General features: G+C 57.5%; 1 protein-coding gene across 1 annotated transcript; it reads right to left on the bottom strand.

The window, feature by feature from the left end:
- Positions 1-2,289: 2,289 nt before the first annotated feature.
- On the bottom strand, positions 2,290-10,789 carry LOC104384084 (AN1-type zinc finger protein 5-like). The gene is made up of 6 exons (XM_086627583.1): positions 10,512-10,789; positions 9,272-9,445; positions 7,778-7,871; positions 6,610-6,728; positions 4,824-4,934; positions 2,290-3,085 (listed from the first exon to the last, which is right to left on the bottom strand). Exons 2-6 carry the CDS (start codon positions 9,420-9,422, stop codon positions 2,937-2,939), a joined length of 624 nt encoding a protein of 207 aa, XP_086483709.1. The 5' UTR covers positions 9,423-9,445; positions 10,512-10,789; the 3' UTR covers positions 2,290-2,936.
- Between the last annotated feature and the right edge of the window lie 6,037 nt (positions 10,790-16,826).

Below are 16,826 nucleotides of genomic sequence, written 5' to 3'. Positions count from 1 at the left end.
GCCTCTGGCGGAAGTGACGCCATGGCCCCGCCCTCGTTGCCATGGGAACGGCGCGGCCTTCCCTAAGGCCGCAGCCTGTCATGGGGGGGGGGGGGGAAGCGGGGAAACGAGCCCACGCGTGGTCGAGGGGGATAAGGGGGTTTGGGATAAGGGGGGGGAATAAGGGGGTTTGGGCTTGGGCCTAGAACCCGGGTGGGACCCCCGCCCGGGTCGAGAGCACCGTGGGGTCCCAGTCCAGCCGTGCAAACGCCCATCAAGGGGGACTCTGGTCCCCCAGGGTCTAGGGGTGTTGGATATGGCGCCAGGACGTAGCCTGTGTACTCCAGGGAAAAGAAACTGGGAGTCTGGCTGGCAGGAACGGGTACTATTCGTTTTATAGCAGTGGGGAAACTGAGGCACGGAAGCCCAGAGCTGCCCCGGAAGAGCCCAGAGCTGAGGTGGCGTTGTAATGAAACATCCGCTGCATCCGAGCAAACTAGACTGTATTAATATTTACATTTATGGAGAGGAAGGAACTAAAAGAGAAAAGGTAGATGGTGGAAAAGCAGGACGGCTGCCCGGTGGCCCCGTGGGCTTTTCCGCTGCATCCATGGGAGCTGCTCCTCCTCCCAAGGGGCTCACAACCTTCCTTGCAAACACAAGAGGTGGTTCCAATTTGTGGTGGCTTCCCCGTCCCGAGTGACAGCCCGTCTGCAGCCAAAACCTCACCGGCGAAACCTGGCCTCACCGCCGGCACTGCGCTTCTGGCTCGGCTGTGTCCCGGCACTAAAACGTGCTGCCACTCGCGTGCTCCAGACATGACGCTGCTATTGCCCAGAAGCAAAAAGCCAAGGAAAAGGCGATCAAGAGCCAGCCTCGCCTCCGCTCCACGCTGGATTTGCATTTTCGGAGGTCTGAATCCTCCCAGCGACACCGTACGATGGTGGGTACGGGCTGCAGGGCACGCGCTGCTCTGGCTGAAATCAGATAGGAAAAATGAAACCTTCGGAACAATCTCCCCACAATCACGAGGGCAGAATTGCCGCAAACAGGGGAGGAAAATGGCATTTTGGGAGGAGCTGCCATTATTTTCCCCGGCTGCCGGTTCAAGCCCTGCGGCTCCACTCTCCGCCGCTCCCTTGTACGAGCCGATACGGAGGGGAATGCTTCCAAAGCGTGGGACGGCCACAAGTGGGGCAGAGGCTGCTGCTCTTCCCTCGGGCCTCGTCTGGGTTTCTGTCTGTGAGGCTGCCAAGAGCCCTGTGGCTGCAGCCCCACTCCCGGCATTCCCAGGGAGAAGAGCCCCCCCCGGGCTGTGCCGGGGCAGGCACAGACCCTGCGTGGTGCAGAGGCGGCTTTCAGGGCGCCCCAGGAGCCTCCACCTGCCCTGCACCATGTACCTGAGCCCCACTTTCCCTTCTAACAGCTCCAGAGCCCCCCACGTTTTTTTTTGTGAGTGCTACAGAGCCCGGCATTTGACTTTCCCTGCACCCCAGAGCCATCCGCAGAGCACTCCGAGTGCCTTTTGGAGCGCTCGAGTCCTCTGCGTGCTTCCAGGTGTAACCCACAGCTCTCCTTTTGCCTTCCCTTGCACCCTGCAGCCCTCCCTGAGACTTCCAGCACCCCTGAGACCTTGACGAATCTTTCATTGGGCCCAGAGCCCTCCAAGTGCCTCTCCCTGCTCCCCAGGGCTCTCCGTGGGCTTTTCTGAAAGCCCCCACCTGCGCTTCTGGCCACCCCAGGACCCTCGTGACTTTTCACGTGCCCTGCAGCCCTCCACATGTCTTTCGCCATGTCCCAGATCCCTCCGTCCAGCTTTCGGAGCACCTCCTGGGGATCTGGCCCTGCCTCTTGTCCCATGGACACCAGCAGCAAGGTGGGTGAGCAGGGCGGCTGGGTGGGCTTCCCGAGCCAACGTGCTCACAGAGGAGAAAGGTTCTCACTGACCACCAGTGAGGTCAACAGGGAAGGGTCCTCACCAGCCGCCTGGGTGCAGGGACAGGAAAGGACGTGGAGGTTTGGCCATCTGAGCTCCGTGCACAGCCCTGATGAGAAAGAACCGTGTAAGGCAGAAGGCAGGGAGCGCACGGGAGAGGAGAATGTTGCAACAAACCTCACTTGGGAAGCAGCCAGTGGTTACTGGGAGCAGCGGAGCACGGGAGGCTGACTCAAGGGTGTCCCGCCACCCAGCCACGTCCCTGGACAGAGCAAGCCCGGCAGGCGGGCTCCCTCCCTGCGGCGAGGGGCATGAGACAGCGAGTGGTACCGTCCTAAAGGTCCTGACCTGCAGCTGGATCGTGTCTACGTCACTTCAAGCCACAAAATAACTTTACTGTGCCAGTACTCTGCTGCGTAACTATCCCGGTGCTTCAACAACAGCGTCTCAAAGGGAGGGGAGGGGATGTGAGGCATTAAAACTACAGAATCCTCTCTTCTGCATCCGAGACCAAACACCTCTCGGGGAGCAGAGAGCACCCTTGCTGCCGGGATTCCCCAGCTCCCAGTTTTACATCTGCCACAAAGAGATGGAAGGGCAGAGGGAATGAGGTCCAGGAGCAGCTCATGGGCTCCAGCCGCAAGTCCCGGGTCGTCCACAGGACTCAGAGCTGCTGGCCAAAGGGAAAGGCTGCCTGACAGAGCCCGCAAACCCCTGGCAGAAGACGAGTCCAAAGGTCTTAGCACTGGAGCAGTGGGGCAAGACGGTCTCTTTTCCTTTGGGAAGCTGCTAGAGAACGGATCAGCTGAGCTGTGGCTGTCGGATGGGCAGGAAGGGAGAGGAGGAACAGCAGCTGTCTGCCAAAGAGGTGCAAGGAGTCTCCATGTCCAGGTGCTGGTTCGTGTGTGCTGCTGGAGTCCCCATCGCACCACCGATGGGGCGGGGAGGAAGAGGAGGAAGGCTGGGAGGAAGGGGAGGAGCACCAGGCGACCTGGCTGCAGTTCGAGCTGCTCAACCCCCTTCACAACTTCTGGATCTTCTCAGCAATAACGATGGGGTTCTCCTTACGGATCTTCTCGGCAGCTTCTGCCTTGTAGTCGTAGGGGCAGGCATGCATGTCGGAGTACCGGTGGATGGCACAGAACAGGTTCCCGCAGCGGCAGTCAAAGCCTGAAGGGAGGAAGAGCAGAGAGACAAAGCCACCTTAGTCCCTGTCTGGCTGGACGGGAAGGTGGCAGGGCCCCTGCTCTTTCCTGCCAGGCCAGGAAACTCCACTAATGCCAAAAGAGGGTCAGATGAGGGAGGGGGGCTACTGTCCCTGGCTGAGCTGCTCCCGGGAGCACACGCGTGCTCTGGGCAGCCCCAGCTGTCACGGCGGTGGGAAACGCTCCCAGAGCAGCTGCTCTCACGCTCCCTGGGGACAAGGGACATACCAGAGACTACAGAGTGCCAGATTGCTAATCCAGACCAGGCTCCCCAGGCAGCAAGCAGGCAGCCTGAGCTGGAGCCCAGCCCTCCGAGCCAGGCTGGCTCCCCGGGCGTCACACAGCAGCATCTGGGCTGACCAGCAGTATGCCAGCAAGCAGCAAAACCTTCACCTCATTAGAATCATTTTTGAGCTATTTAGGCTTCAAAATTCGTAATTTAGTCACCTCACTTGGAGACAATGCTGTTCAGAAGCGCTACCATTATCACAGCACACTGGGAAACTGAGGCATGGAACAAGGAGGGGTTTGCTGCAGGGTAGCAGACCAGCTCCCTGTCGCACTGGCAGCGACTCACACCCTCTACTTTCACATCTTTCCAACCACAGGATGTAAAGACCACAAACACCTTGCTACGAGGCCCTAGGTGCTAGTTTACTTCTATTTGAGAAAACTCATTTTATCCTAAATGCCCTGAATTCACAGGAGTTCTCTGCAACTTCACTCCTAAAGGAGAGGAAACTTCTCACAGTTTGAAGCTTTTAAGGAAACCTTCATCCAGGAAAACAATCCTCCCTGCAGATCTGAAGGCTGGGCACAGAGTACCCTGCGCCCAGTCTCAGGCTTATAAACTCACATTTATTCTATGACAGCACCCTCAAATCTCCAGGCAAGCTTGAGCTCCACAGTGCCAGGCGCTGGGCAAGCCTCCTGGTTTGCCCGGGCTCTGCCAAAGCAGCTTACGTCGATGAAAGGAGAAGTGTGTGTGCAGTCCCTGGCTGCCGGGTGCGCCGAGGACGCTAAAGAGGCGAGCGCTCTGCTAGAACAGTGTGACCTGCACAGCTCTAGAGTTAACTTTTTCCAGGGAAACACTAAATGCCAGAGTCAATTTAGGGGAATGATGTTTTTATTAACAAACCACAGCCAAGTTAATTGCTTCACTTCCCAGGGGCAGTTTTCCCATTGATACCAGTCACCTGACACCATCTCAGCACCTCTCTCTTTTCAGCTTTACAGGCTGAACGCCGAGAGCCATCCTGCTCTCGGGAAGCTAACGGCAGAAGTCAAGCAACATTAACAAAAGGGATGAGCCTTGGAGTGGGATTTTCAGTTTGGGTCTAACTCAGTTCATGTCAGTATTATGAAAGCTTTACCACTGACTTGAAGAGGAGCAGAATTAGATCCACAGCTTTTGCCAGGAGGCAGAAATAACTCAAGGCACTGCTCCATGCAGTTCAGCAATCCTGCATCCAAGGGCTGGCAGGAACCCTGACAGCGAGCGGCAGATCCCCCAGGACAGCTCAGAGCTCCCCTCCCACCCAGCACCACATCCTATAGATATAAGGTACTTTTTGGAGGCGTACCTCCCACCGCTGACCCATGCCAACCCTCTGAACCTGGGCAGTATCGCAGATCTGTTCACGGGGCTACGAAACCAGACTACTTAGGCCACAGGCAAGTTTTCCCCACAGCCAGGGTCTCACCAGTCAGCCCGATCTTCTTCCGGCAGGTGAAGCAGCGATTCTTCTTCTGTTTCGGTTTTTCTGAAGCTGTCTTGCCCTCAGCCGTGTTCTGGGATATTTCAAGCACAGTATCTGAAACAGAGGCAAGAATTTTGTTACTCTTCTTGATAAACCAAGCAACACATCTGGTTTGTTACAGGAGCTGCTTGAGGCCCTACCGATTCCAGGTCTGTGCCAGACCCCTCTGTGTGCACGCTGATCTGGCTGACAGACCCCAAACCGTGAGATTTGGCTCGTTCCACAGAGACGTACACCGCACACAGCCTCACGTTTTCTCCGTGTTTTAAGTCCAAGGCTCAGAAACACCAAGGAGATATTTCAGTTTGGCTAAGGCATACGTGAGGTGACCATGACACTGTTTAGCTCCTGCTGAGAAAAGGTAACGCTAAGCAGAACTACCTGGTGCTTGCCGTAGGTAAGCACGCATCTGGATCCTCACCACAGCTTAGCTGAGGTACAGTAACTCAACTGCACAGCTGAGCCTAGAGCTAATCTTTGCAAGGGGAAAAAAAAAAAAAAAGAGTTAACCCCTTGTAAGTACTACTAATTATTTTTGCTAACTCTTATGTAAGTGTTCCTTGTATGTAGGTCTCAGGATGCTTTACACAGATAGTCATCACTGTCTCTAATCTACCAAAAGGAAAACTGAGCTCTGAAAGCCAGATTGTTAAAGGTCACTGATGCTTAGCAGGATTTCCTCCAGTACCTAAGCAGGTTAGAGAAGTCAACAGGAGGGAGCAGCTCCAGCTGCTAGCAGACACACACCTGCAGTGCAGGCCACTCAAAAAATCAGGCTAAGGAGACTAAGGAGGCAGAGGAAGCTTTGTGGATCTGACCCTGAACAACTTTCTAAAAATCCCACAATGAGAAGAAAGGAGCAGTCTCTTCTAAGCCTCTGTTTCACCGAAAAGCCTCTCACCTGCCTGTTGTAAATTGTCTCCTGGGTTTGCAGGCAAGGGATTTCCAAATCCAAATGCACAGTCATGTGCAATGACTAGCGCCTGTTTTTTTTTTTAGCAACCAACAACTCTTGGGTTTTTTTTACCTTTGAATGCAAACAAACTGTCCGTTGAACCAAAGGAGAGTGTCTCCAATGCCGTGTCACTTGGCTATGGCTCCGCTGCAACACAATGGCTCACCCTGTAACTCCTCGACTGGAGGACATACCCCGCTGGGCAACGACACCCGTGCTCCTCCACCACTTCAAGGTCCCCACTTTGCAAACAGCGACAGCATTGACGCTCCCCTCCGAGGGGCAGGTATGCCTCCCGTCACACGGGATGACATCAACCAGGCCAGCAGCTTCCCTTGGGCACCGTCCCAAACATGTCTCCTCTCTTTCAAGGCTGCACTGGGTGCATCTCCTTCCCTCCCTCAAGAGATGGCAGGGAACTGGAGCCAACAACAGCCGCGCAGCAGGCTGTGGGACGCTCCGGGCTCTCTGCCATTCACTAGGATAGGCATCATGGAAGATTATCCTCCTGCCAGCGAGTCGAGGGCTGGCAGCTACTCAGCCCTCAGCCCACAAAGCAATCTCTATCGGCCTGCCCTTGGGCACAGCGTTTCCTCTCCTCCCTGTTTCAGAAAGAGACAAACTGTTTTCTCCTTAGCTCTCCTGCCAGGTGTACCTTCACTGCCAGGAGGTGACAACTGTCCCCTGGAGTTACCGGCCAGTATTGTATTTGTTGCTCAAACTGACTTGCGAGATCGGTGTCATTCAGACTCGTGCAAAGGCCAAACCATCTACCTGATGAGGAAGACGCTGATGAGACTTCTTCTGTCTTAACGAGTTCTTCTGTTTCACTGTTGTTTTCTTCTCTGGATATGCTCATGGCTGTCATCTGATGGGTCACAGGAGTCTGAGCACTGGGAGCATTTGCAACAAACAAACAAACCAATCATAAAGCAAACACCAGTATTTTGTTTTGATGAACAGATATGTGGGAGAGAACTTTAGCCCATGAAGTTAATGTCATTATACTCAGAGGTAGCTCAGGAGTACAGCAGGCCAATTCTCCTTGAGATTTGAGATCAAAGTTCTTCATAGACACAAATGGAATGAATCTGTAACGATCTGTTTCCTTTTCCACCCAGTTATATTTCAAAGCCAAGGCAACAGCCCATCCAAACAAGGCCAGGGACAGGGAAACAGAGTTATGAGTCAGGGCCGTGATGCAATGGTAGAGCTCAATGCAGTACTATAGAATCATAGAATGGTTTGGGTTGGAAGGGACCTTAAAGATCATCTAGTTCCAACCCCCCTGCCATGGGCAGAGAAATCCTCCACTACACCAGGTTGCCCAAAGCCTCATCTAACCTGGCCTTGAACACTTCCAGGGATGGGGCAGCCACAACTTCTCTGGGCAACCTGTTCCACTGCCTCGCCACCCTCAATGTAAAAAATTTCTTCCTTATATCTAATCGAAATCTGCCCTCTTTCAGTTTAAATCCATTGCCTCTCGTCCTGTCAGTACACGCCCTTGTAAAAAGTCCCTCTCCAGCTTTCCTATCTTCCTTCCTTTCCAAGGTGACGAAGGTCCCTAATCCTGCTGTCACAGCTTCCAGACTGGATCATCACCAGGTGCTTTCACTTAGGACTGAGCTGAAACCGAATAGTTTAACACAGCTAGTGACAGACAAGGTGCACTGGCTCGAAGAGAACCAGGATGCTGCTTAGTTTACTACAGGTTTTAATTTACTACCAACCCTCTGGTACCTGACTCTATGCATCAGTCATCATCATCAGGGACATCTCAGTCTTCCAGACAAACCAGGGTCACAATGAACAGCGTTTGACCCAGCCTGCTTTACCAATCCCCTTGTCTATACGAAGGATGAGAGCCCACCCCTTGTGTCCCAGGGCTGGTTTTTAGCACGGCTGTAGATCCGCTCCCCCCTGTACGCCATGCCCGTACCTCGCATTTGCATCCTCAGGTGTGCAGTCTTCCTCTGCACGCTGCTCTGCAACTGAATCTGAAGCCATGGGGCTGCTGCTGGGACCACTGGGTGCTACAAAACAAGACCACAGTCTTAGTAAACTCTTTAAAATGTCAGCAAGTTTCTCAGGGGCTTGACAGCCAAGGAGAAAGCAGGATGAGCACTTTCAGCAGGGTTTAACCTCCTGCTCCCCATCAGGAGCTGGGAGGGTGCACCCCAGTTGGGATCACTCCCAGATCCCCTATTCTTATACTCTCCCCTCCAAATTTGTGCATAGGTCTCTGTGGGGACAACACATCAGTGCTGGACAGACCTCAGCGTGACCCAGGGCAGCTGTTCTTACATTAGATCAAGAATGACTCCTTGTATCAGGATCGTAACATCCTTCTGAAATCAGCTGCTCATCTTCCTGAGGACTGCAGGCCTCGTTTATGGAGATCTGTTCAGCTCCTCAGGATCTGCAAGCTCCCTTTTGAGGGATGTGGGCTTATTCGCAGGAGTTACGTGCTGAACGCCTTCCATCACTGTGTGGTTTTTAACATCTGGTGAAATCTGACTTCAATCACCCACAACACCTCTGTTATGCCCTGATTCCCCTTCTTTTCCCCAGCATTGCAAAGCAAACTCCACATCAACGTAAACATTATCCTATCAGTTACCAACACACCTTGAATCCAATGTCACTTTGCAACTTCTTCGAGGTACCAGAACCAGATCCACCTGCTGAACGGAACTGGCTCCAACAGAAACATGTCAGTTTATGTTGGCCGGGGACCTAAGTCAGGGTCTTTAGAAAAACCCTTTGTCAGGAAGAGCTGTGTTCCCAACTCGTATTTTGGGTGGGTGATTCAAGGAAAGCCATTACTGCATCCAGGAACAAAACTGCAGAAGACCTCTAGAAGGCGTTTCTCACTGGGATTGCAAAGCCTGTACATGAGGCACCTGCACAACCCTCGGCAAAAGAGCAGCCTGCTAATGAGGGAAGGAGCATCCTTCCTGTGCACCCAGCTGCCTCGCAGCTCGGTGACATGTCAACTATGCTTAGATGCAAGAAACAACCAGCCCTGTTAAGATGAGAAAATCGTGCAAACCAAAAAGGCCAAATTCTTCCCAAACCAAGTCTCATTTCAGGGATCTGTTGTGGTTCCCAGCAGTCAACATGTAACTCAAGGAGCAGGTAATAGCTAAAGATGGGGGCCACTGTTAGCACAAGTGAAGTTTTACAGTTTACTGGAAGGTGCTGACTGGGATGGGGCTTCACAAACACCTGGGACTGGGATGAAAACAACGGACCCCCTTACAGGGAACAGAAGTTCTCAAAGGCTCAGCGATTTGATTTAGAGGCTTGTATCTTTTCCATTTCGTTTAGACCCAAGTTTTCCGGGAGGGTACCATGCTCTATCCCAGTTGCTTAATGTAGTTTGCATCCAGGCACTCTTTGAAGATAGATTTCATGGACAAAAATCCTCTACCTGGGGGGCTTATCCGGTCACTGCTCTGCTGTCTCTGTAGAAACTCCTTATAGCAAACGGAGCACATCCCGTTGGTCCGGGGGCTGCCGTAAAATCCACAGCCTGTGGTACACAACAGAGGCACCTGGGTTTGGTTCGTCTCCTGAGCCATCCTCTCTCCTCCAAGGCGCCAAGCTACAAACAGGAATGAAAACGAGACAGCTGTTAGGGCCGGAGCGCTCGTTCATTGTACGCTGCAGCTGATCGGGAAGGAGCACAACGGATCCCGAGCGAGTCCGGGTCCTGCACGTGCACAACAACGCGACCGAGTCTCTTGAGCACGGGGTACCCAGGGCTCGTAAGCAGCCCCGGGCCTCGGGCCATCCAGAGCTCAGCTGCCAGGAGGCTGCCCAGAGCCAGTCTGAAAAGCCGACAGCAACCAGCTCCCAGTTACTCCCTCCTCACACCAGAGGCTCCCTAAAATCCTGGTGAAAGACCTGAGCAATCTGCTCTCCGGCGGTAACAGAAGTGCCATTGCAGCGCGACCAGTGACTCCCCAGTTGTGAGTTACACTTTGCACTTGGTGCGTTTGTTTTCATTTCAAGCCTGTTTTACTTTTTTAGTTCTCAGGAAGACGATGTAAGTGATGCAAAAAGAACCCATGGGCTTTCAGTTCTGACCCACGCGTTTATCTCCTGGCACGCGCTGGCAGACAAGGGGAGCGTTAGCACGGTTAGGCTGGAAATAAGAACCAGGTTTCTTTCCAGCAATAAGACGTGATTCTGGAACACCTTCCCGAGGCAATCAGTGGACACAGCGAAACCTACTTTTAAAATGAACCTTTGTAATTTCTCTCTGGATCACATGCAGTTGCCTCCAGACCCAGGAACCGGCCCCTTCCAGCCACACGTGGTGTAGTGTTTACACGGCCAGCCTGCACTGCACCCCTTTACACCAGAACCATAACCAGTAACTCCCAGCAGGAACAAACACCAATTCAGGTGTGTGTGAACAACGGGGCCGCAGCCGCTCCGGCTTTGGTGGCGGACACGGGGAGAGGATGTTCGCACGGCCGTGGCAGTGCAGGTGGCACCGACTTGGGCGCAAAGACACGGTGTTGCTGCCGGGAGCCTCCAGCAGCGATCCCGTCCTCCCAGCATGGCAGACGCACAAAGCACCCACCACTTCACAGCGAACTTTCACGCGCCTCCAAAACTTGCTCCGCCAAGGGAATAACACAACAAGAACAAGAAATAATTACCCTCCCAGGAACGCTCTCGTGGGATGGAAGTGGATCAGCTCGGGTTTATTCCTCCTTGTCCTCAGCTGGGCGATACGAATCTCCGCTCCGCGCTCGGGGCTCCCCTGCAGAGCTCAGACCGCCGTTCCCATTACCAGGAGCCCTTCCCAGCCCAAACCAGCAGCCAAAGCGCTCCGCACTGGACCCTCTGGGAGCGCACCTGGCGGGCGGAACCCCGCGGAGGGAACCGCACGGTAACCGCTGCCACGCACCGACCAAATTTTCCGGAGTCGCTTCCAATTTCGAGCGTCCCTGCGGAAAGAAGGCGACAACTGCTGCCACCTGGGACGAGCCCGGCTCCGCGCTCGGGAGCAGCCGTAGCCCCGCGGCCCGGGGGCGACCGGCAGCGGGCGCCGAGCGGCGCTCGGCTTCACCGCAGAACCACCCGGAACGAAGAACGGCGGCGGAAACCCGCCCGCTCCCCCCGCCACCGCTCCGCCGCGGCGCCCCGAGCGCCGGCAGGCCGGGCCGGGCCGGGCACGCCGCTCCCGGCCGGGGACCGCCGCAGGCCGCCCGCCCCATCGCCCTCCGCCCGCGCCGCCCCCGCCGCTGCCCGGTGGAACGGCGGCGCTGCCCCGGGGGATGGATGTCTGCCGGTGCCTGCCCCGCGGCCGGGCCCCGCGCCCCGCCCGCGGTGCAAATGGAGGCCGAGGCTTTGCGGCCCGCGCGGCAGCGCGCAGGGCCGGAGCGGAGCGGGCCGCGGGGCCGCGCCGGGCCCTACTCACCGGCGGCGGAAGCGGGCGGCGGCCGCGCCGGGCCGGGCCGGGCCGGGCCGGGCCGGGCCGGCCGCCGGGAGGCTCAGGCGGGCGGCGGGCAGGACGGGCTGCCGGGAAACATGGCGGGCGCGGCCGGCGGGACCGCGGCCCCCGAGCGCCCTCCCCCGGGGAGGGCCCGGCCCGGGCGGGACGCGGGGGACGGGCCGGGACCGCCGCCTGCAGCCGGGCCGGGGAGACCCCGGTGTGGCCCGGCTATAGGGGAGGGGGCTGTGAATCCCCCCGGCTGTAGGGGCTGAGGTATAGGTGTGCCCTGGCTATAGGGGAGGGGGCTATAGGGGCTGGGGTATAGATGTATTCTACCTATAGGGGGCTGTGAACCCCCCTGGCTATAGGGGAGGGGGCTATAGGGGCTGAGGTATAGATGTGCCCTGGCTATAGGGGAGGGGGCCGTGAACCCCCCTGGCTATAGGGGCTGGGATATAGGTGTGCCCTGGCTATAGGGGAGGGGGCTATAGGGGCTGGGACATAGGTGTGCTCCAGCTATAGGGGAGGGGGCTGTGAATCCTCAGCTGTAGGGGCTGGGGTGTAGGTGTGCTCTACCTATAGGGGAGGGGGCTGTGAACCCTCAGCTATAGGGGCTGGGATATAGGTGTGCTCCAGCTATAAAGGAGGGGGCTGTGAACCCCCCCAGCTATAGGGGCTGGGATATGGGTGTGCCTCTGCTATAGCTGGAGACCCCACTATAGAGAAGGGATCCAGAAACCCCTGCTATAGGGGCTGGGACACAGCTGGACCCAGGCTATAGGAGAGAGGGTGAGACCCCTGCCCCTCAAGCTACGGGGACTGGGACATAGATATCCCTTGGCTATAGGGGAGGACCTTGCTCCCCAGCTATAGGGGCTGGGACATTGGCTGGACCCCAGCTCTAGGGCAGCGAACTGGGGACGTCCTCATCCATAGCTGCTGGAGGAGAGGGTGGGCAGCACTATTCCCCCCCCAGCTCTGGGGGCCGGGGTGTACTGGCTCTACCCCAGCCACAGGAGCGGGGCTGGGAACACTCACCCCCAGCTCTCGGGGCCGGGGCCATACCCTATCTCTAGGGGTGAACTGGGAGGTGGTGGTGCCCCTTGTGCGTTTCTGCTGTGATACAGAATTGATTGACCTGAGTGCCCGCTCGTTCTCAGCCTCACCCCAGACCGTTTTCCCACAGCCCTAAGACCCGCAGGGCATCACCGCTACCCCGTGGGTCAACCTTGCCATCCCAAACAGAAAGGGTGGGTGGGCTGCTCTGGGGGCTCCGGCTGGAAGGGCTTCTCGGCTGCAAACCATTCCTGCCCCTCTTCTCCAAGCCCTGGCTGAAGATTTTTAGTTTGGATTTTTATTCAAAGCTTTGCTCGAGTGTTGTCGTGACCCAGCTCGTCACAAGGCCAATTCGCCTCCGAGCCCGTGTGCCCGTGCCCAGGGTTGGCAATTGTAGAGTGCCCGGGACAGGTTGTTGCAAGAGAAAGTGCCCGTTGCCCATCCATGCTGGGCCTTGGGAAACCCCCAGGAGCAAAACCCCCAGGAAGCCACCCCGAAACTCTGCTCAGGTGTCTCCCCATCGTGTCCCTGGCCCCGGAGGGCTACAAAAAAACTTTGTGCGTTAGCCGTAAGCCCAGGCAGGGCATCCATCCGAGGTTTCTGCTTGTCTTTGGCACAGACGGCTCTCCAGGCACCTTTTGGGGCTGGATCCAGCTGCCCAAAGGCTTCTCTTGGTGCAGTTTGATTAATTTGCGCCAGCTGGCATGGGAAATATACTGAGCCGAGGGGCTGGGCAGGGCCTGGGCACCCCCGGCTCACTGGGCACCCCCAGCCGCACGGTTCCCGAGGGGCCCGCACCAGCGAGACCCGTGCACCCCGGGCTGTGGCCACGGCCGTGTGGCCACGAGGTGGCACCCGGCTCCCACGGAAAGGTGGGCACACGTGCACCCACGCACCCCGCACCCGTGCAGCCCCTCGCCCGTGTGCCCGTGCACCCTCAATGTACTCCCGCCATGTACCCTTCGCCCTCCCGGGCACCCCTCACTCGCTGCCAGCCCCACGCTCCAGCCGGCCCTGCGGAGCACAGGGGGTCCCTCCCTGGCACTGGAGCCCCACTTGGCTAATGAGGGTCACCTGGCTAATGCAGATCAGGGACCCTGGGGCCACCAGCACCAGCCCGGGGTGCCCCTTGGCCCCCCAGGACTCTCCGTGCATCTTCTAGTGCTGCCATCGTGCTTCTGAGGCCCTTTGGCTTTACGGAGCCCAGCGGGGTGGCATTTTGGGGGGCAGAGCCCTCAGCAGCTGCAGCTGGGCGGGGGAAGCCTGGGGGCTGCTCCATGAGGGTGGCTGCCGGGAGGGCAGGAGCTTCCTGACCTCGCAGGCTCCCAGATCCCGCCTGCGGCCGCGGCAGCACAGTGGGAGTGGGGGCACCTTGCTGGGGGGACGAGGGTACAGAGTGTGGGTGGTGGTGGGGCACGGAGAGCGGGGAGGGCCGAGCAGCGGGGCTGTTAATACACATTTTCCCGTGATTCTCTGGCACAATTTTCAGAGCTAAAGGCGGAGAGAGCTCCTGGCCGACACAACCTGGGTTCATCCTTTCCTTGCTCTGCTCTCCCTTGGTCCCCGGAACGGCTGCGGTCACCCGCTGCTGGCACTCCCACAGCACCGAGATGCTGCTGGACCATCGTCTCCATCTGCCCTTGTGCCACGGCGCTGGAGAGCGGAGCTGCCTCCATCCCTGCCCGCTGCCCAGCTGGACCATCGTCTCCATCTGCCCTTGTGCCACGGTGCTGGAGAGCGGAGCTGCCTCCATCCCTGCCCGCTGCCCGGCTGCACCAGCCCCCTCCTCAGCACCCCCATTATTTAATGACTACGGCAGGGTGTTTGAGTGTCACTCCGCTAAAGGGAGCGATGCGTCCAGGAAGGGCTGGAGGAGCCAGGATGGGAGAAAGAGGAGCAAACCAATATTGATGCCCAGCCAATTAGCACTGTTAGCGAAGCAGCGCAATTAAAGGATGGGGACACATTTCCAGTACCCTGCCTGCCCCTCCGACGGCGAGACACTGGTTCGTCAGCTCAGCCGCACACACGTGTCTGCACAAGTACTTAACGTCTGCACATGCGTGGCCCGTGTACGCTTGCAGCACACGCGTGTGCGTGCAAACACACACGCGCAGCCGCACGGGCGTGCTCGGCGGCGGCTGCTGAGCTTGTTTTCCCCGCGGAGTTAATCTCCTCAGCCCGCTTTGCTGCTTCGTTTTCCCGTGCGGCCAAGATGTGCTTCCATCTGGCTCCCGCCGAGCCCAGGGAGGGTGGGGGGCTCTGGGGACGGCTGGCGAAGCTCTGCCCGCAGCTCTCGCCCGAAGAGGAGCTGGAGCGGTGGGAACTTGGCCCGTTTCTCATCCTCAGGGTCCTCTGTGAAATGTTTTCTCCCCACACTCCTGTCCCTCCTGCTCCCTCCTCCTCCCGGCTGCCCCCACACGCAGGGGCTGGCTCCAACCCTGCTGCACCCCGGGGCTCTCCCAAGCTGCCAGCTGCATTCTTGCCCCACAGGTATTTGGTTTCTTGTGCTCTTGCAGGGCGAACGTTGGTGTCACACAGCTCCGAATTACACTATTTACATCCTGCTGGTGGGTGGCATTTGGGAGCACCAAAGATGCCAGCAAGGACCAGATCCCCAGCTCAAAATGCGTGCCATGGCCCGGTGTGGTGACGTGGATTACTCACGGGTGATGCCCACGGCATGGGCTTCAAGACGTGGCAGGAGCTTTGTTTGTGGTTTCCAGCATCGGGAGGGTCAGACGCCTCCACCCAGAGGCAAACCCAAAGCCGGGCTCATTCCCTGACTGAGCAGACCCCAAATCGCCCCCATCCCAGCCTTGGCCCCGGGGCTGTGCCACCCGCTGCCCAGCAGCACAGCTCCACAGCAGCATCTCCAGCAGCCGCCCTGGAAACGCTCCCAGAGTGGTGGGGAAGGAAGGAGAGTATCTGGGCTCGGTATTGCCTGGGAGGGAGTTTAAATCAAAAACCACGGAAGCCGACAGCAGCAGGAGCCCTGTGCTCCCCACCCAGCCCACCACCCTCCTCCCGCAGCTGGGGAGCCCTGTGCCAGCCCTTGCTGCTGGGCATCACCCCTTCCCCAGGGGACAAGCGGGACCTGAGCCCCGACACCCTGCCCCGTCCTCCGGCCATCACCACCTCTCTCTCCCCCAGCACCCAGCCCCTGCTCTGGTCCAACCCTGCACGGCTAACACATTAACCTAGTGCTGTGCCAGCCCCTGCCCGCAGCACCCCGCGCTCCCGGCCTGCATGACACACATCTGGTGAAGAACAGGAGGGGGGGAAGCATAAAATCCTTTTAATAGGCTCAGTGGGTTAGAAACCCCCTTGCAATTACCACCTTCTCCTTGCCCGGCGCACACAAAGGACTCGCCGGGGCGCTGGGCATGTTCCTGACAAACCCAAGACGGCTGCGGGAGCCGGGAGGAAAGAGCGGATGCGGGAGCCCTTTCAGACGCTGCTATTTGGTTGCAAACTGCTTAATTTCCTGAACAAAATGATATTTTTTTGTTGTTGTTGTTGTTGTTTTGATGGAAGGACGGCACTTTTTTGGCATGGTACAATCCCAGGGCTATTCATCCGTCGCCACAGCAACGAGCTCCATCAATGGCCATCCGAGATTGCGGATGATTAGAGACAACATGTAAAAGGTGGAAGACGCTGGGCACCTCGCAAACCTCATCTTCCCAAATGACTTGAATTATCCTCATTATTTCTCCCCAGCCAATTCTCTCCCCGGTCCGTGGGAGACGTCGTTGTTATATAAACACAGGAATAGCGGAGTTATGAGAGCGGGCAGAGGAGAAGGGAACGGTCCCTTCTGGTGGGGACTGACCTGGAAAGCTCATGACATGGAGGACGAAACCCTCCGAGATGCTCAGGGAGCTGCAAACGTCTTCCCTGGCATCACTCAGGGCTGCGGAGGAGTGAGGCCACGCTGTCATCGGGGCAGTGAGGAGCGTGGCCGAGCTTTGGGGTGGGGTGGCCACGACGTCTCCTTGTCCCTGGTCCTGCAGGACCTCGCACCCTCCTGTGGCTTTGCCTTGAGCTGTGCTGCTCCATCCCAGGGACATGGCGGGGAGCTCCAAGTCGGTTTGCTCTTGGAGCGGTTCAGAGACCTGGCCCATCACCACTTCTTTTGGGGGTAAACCAGAGGGAAACAGATCATTGGAGCCTGGTGAAGGCATGATGCAAGGGGCTTCCCGCAGTAGCAGTGTCAGCGGGACCGCGCCGAAGCGGAGCAGCCGTGAAACTTTAATGCCCGCCTGCAATATTCATGGTGCTTTCGGTGCTGGGGTGGGAATCGCACTGAACGCCCTGAATATTTCATGGGTGGCTCCACGCCGGGATTTCAGGGAGGGTTCCCTCCACTGCTGCCGCGTCCCCACCCTGCCACGAAGGCTGGGTCGTCCGATGCGGACGAAGAGTGATGACACCTCAATTTGCAGCCAAGGAGTCCCACGAAAATAATCCGGGGTGT

Source organism: Tauraco erythrolophus, chromosome 28 (assembly GCF_009769465.1).
Source record: "Tauraco erythrolophus isolate bTauEry1 chromosome 28, bTauEry1.pri, whole genome shotgun sequence".
In the NCBI taxonomy this organism is placed as follows: domain Eukaryota; kingdom Metazoa; phylum Chordata; class Aves; order Musophagiformes; family Musophagidae; genus Tauraco; species Tauraco erythrolophus.
This window is presented reverse-complemented; position numbering and strand designations above follow the sequence as displayed.

Excerpts from the sequence above, each read along its gene's own strand:
- LOC104384084 (XM_086627583.1), bottom strand. The coding sequence starts at position 9,422 with ATGGCTCAGGAGACGAACCAAACCCAGGTGCCTCTGTTGTGTACCACA. Across the intron at positions 6,729-7,777 it reads CCTGAGGATGCAAATGCGAG|TGCTCAGACTCCTGTGACCC; the intron begins GTACGGGCATGG and ends AAATGCTCCCAG. Across the intron at positions 4,935-6,609 it reads ATCAGCGTCTTCCTCATCAG|ATACTGTGCTTGAAATATCC; the intron begins GTAGATGGTTTG and ends CCTCTGTTTCAG.